Genomic DNA, 2,025 nt, shown 5'->3' with positions numbered 1-2,025 from the left:
TGGCTGTGCTCACGGGTCCCGGCACAGTTCCTGGCACACAGCAGGTGCTCGATAAATGTCTGTGAGCTGCAAGAAGAGGGCGCACCTGGAGCCAAACTCTTGCAGGTGTCTCTGCCCTTCAGGGCGCCTCATAATTGTCTGCCCACCTGGATGGGGACTGAGGCCCATCCAGGTGACCTAGAGCAGGAATCATATTTGATTGGCAGACACGTGGTTGTTTTGGCCTCTGATGGCTCCTCCCCATTTTGTGGCATGAGGGTAATTTCAAAAGTTGCGGCCCCTGGTCATGTACCAGCTGACATTACGGGGAGGAAGGTCAAAGGCCGGTGAGCTGATGGGGAAGCGGAGCAACCCTGATCATCTGAGGAGGCTGGGAGCAGAGCTGACCGTGAAGATGGCAGGGTCCGAGGCCTGGACGTCCCCAGCTTCCTCCTCGTTACCAAGCCCCGCCCCCTCCCGCGTTCTCTAGAACAGATCTCGACACACACACGCTTCTCATTCCTTTCTCTCTCCATCTTCAGCGCCGCTGCCTCCGTCCAGGTCCCCAGCATTTCTTACGCGGGCAGGGCAGTCACCGGGTTCTGCTCCCGCTCCCTGCCTCTGGCCTTACCTCTCCGTCCTGCCCGCACGCCGCTGCCGAGAGCAGCGTTCCAGACACAAAACAGACGGCCCTCTGATGCCCTCGGCAAAAAAGACCGCCCTTGGCCAGGCTTACGAGGCTCTGCTCAAGTCGGATCCTCTAACCGGACCCGTCCTACATCCCGCTCTGCTGCTCTGTTTCACGCGTGCGGATTTCATGCTGAACTCCGTGGTGCTCCCAACATAGGCTGTGGGGTCGTTTGCCTCTGTGTCTTTGCACATTGTGTGCCCTCTGCCCCAAAATGCTTTTTCTTGCTATGGCCACCTGGTAACCTCCCAACCATTCCTGAGGCTGAGGCAGATGATATTGAGTGACTGATCGTACCCCTTCTTCTGCCTTGCTACCTTCCAGCTACGGGTGGCCACGTGAAGGACACTCCCTAGCACCGGTCCTTTCCCCCTCCTCTTTCCTGTCTCGACACCAGACGTGATGTCTGGTGCTGCTGCAGCCATCTTACGACCATGTGGCAACAAGCACCCCGGCAAGCATAGTCGCGTGGAAAGGCGAACAGTCCCTGTTCCTAATGCACCTTGCGCACACCCTGCCCACGGTCTCATATTTTTCTTTCTGCGACCTCTCTGAGAAAAGAGATCGAGTCTTCTCACCTTTAGTCTTTAGTTCCCACAGCCCCGCTCCAACCCCTGGCGCACAGCAGGATACTCAGTAAGTGGATCTGTAGAGAATAGAACCTACCTGCCAGCCTCATTTTTTAAGTTTACACTTAAATTATTTTGATTACGAGCTGCCTCCATGCCTTATTTGAAAAAGGCAAGGAAAACAGATTAGCTGGTTTAAAAAAATAAACAAATAACTCGATGTAGATTACCGAAATATTGCAGAGGAACAAAAAGGCTGCGATATTCCTCAAGACTCTTCTCTTGGCATCGCCCTGCAAGAAATGGGGGTGGCCGGCGGGGCGCGGGGCCCCTTCCCCGGTCCCCTCCTCTTTGCCGCCGCCTTCTCGCAGACACATACTTCCACGGCTCGCAGGTGGCACCTCGCTGCCCCGGGAAGCCACACCCCCGGCCGCGGCTCCGCTCTTCAGGCAGGAAGCAGCGAGGGGGGTGGCACCGCCATTGCAGACCGTGACCACCCGCAGGGTTCTGATGTCCTCGGAGAGCTCGGGCTCCTGGTGAATGGACTCGATGATGAACAGGTTCTGGATGTACTTCTCGGCGATCACCAGGACGGAGTAGGGCAGGTTGTACCAGGTGTACGCGGGGCGGGACTCGGCACAGAGTATGGCCAGGATGGAGCCCCAAGAGAGGAACCAGGAGCCGGAGGCCGTGCCCACCAGGAGGTCCGCGTCCAGCTTGCGGGCCGGGTTTTTGGATTCGTCTAGTGATTGCTCGTCAAGCCTGTAGATCAGGGTTCCCATCAGCCCC

The 2,025-nt window shown here is 57.3% G+C and overlaps 1 protein-coding gene across 1 annotated transcript in view; it reads right to left on the bottom strand.

The window, feature by feature from the left end:
• OTOP1 (otopetrin 1) overlaps nt 1-2,025 on the bottom strand; it is a 30,046-nt gene that overhangs the window by 3,082 nt on the left and 24,939 nt on the right. The window contains exon 8 of the mRNA XM_023520187.1: nt 1,467-1,597. Coding sequence (XP_023375955.1) covers nt 1,467-1,597 — 131 coding nt within the window. The remainder of the gene's footprint in view (nt 1-1,466; nt 1,598-2,025) is intronic.

Source organism: Pteropus vampyrus, unplaced genomic scaffold (genome assembly GCF_000151845.1).
Source record: "Pteropus vampyrus isolate Shadow unplaced genomic scaffold, Pvam_2.0 Scaffold252, whole genome shotgun sequence".
NCBI lineage: Eukaryota > Metazoa > Chordata > Mammalia > Chiroptera > Pteropodidae > Pteropus > Pteropus vampyrus.
The sequence above is the reverse complement of the archived record's forward strand: the minus strand, read 5'-3'. Positions and strand labels throughout refer to the sequence as shown.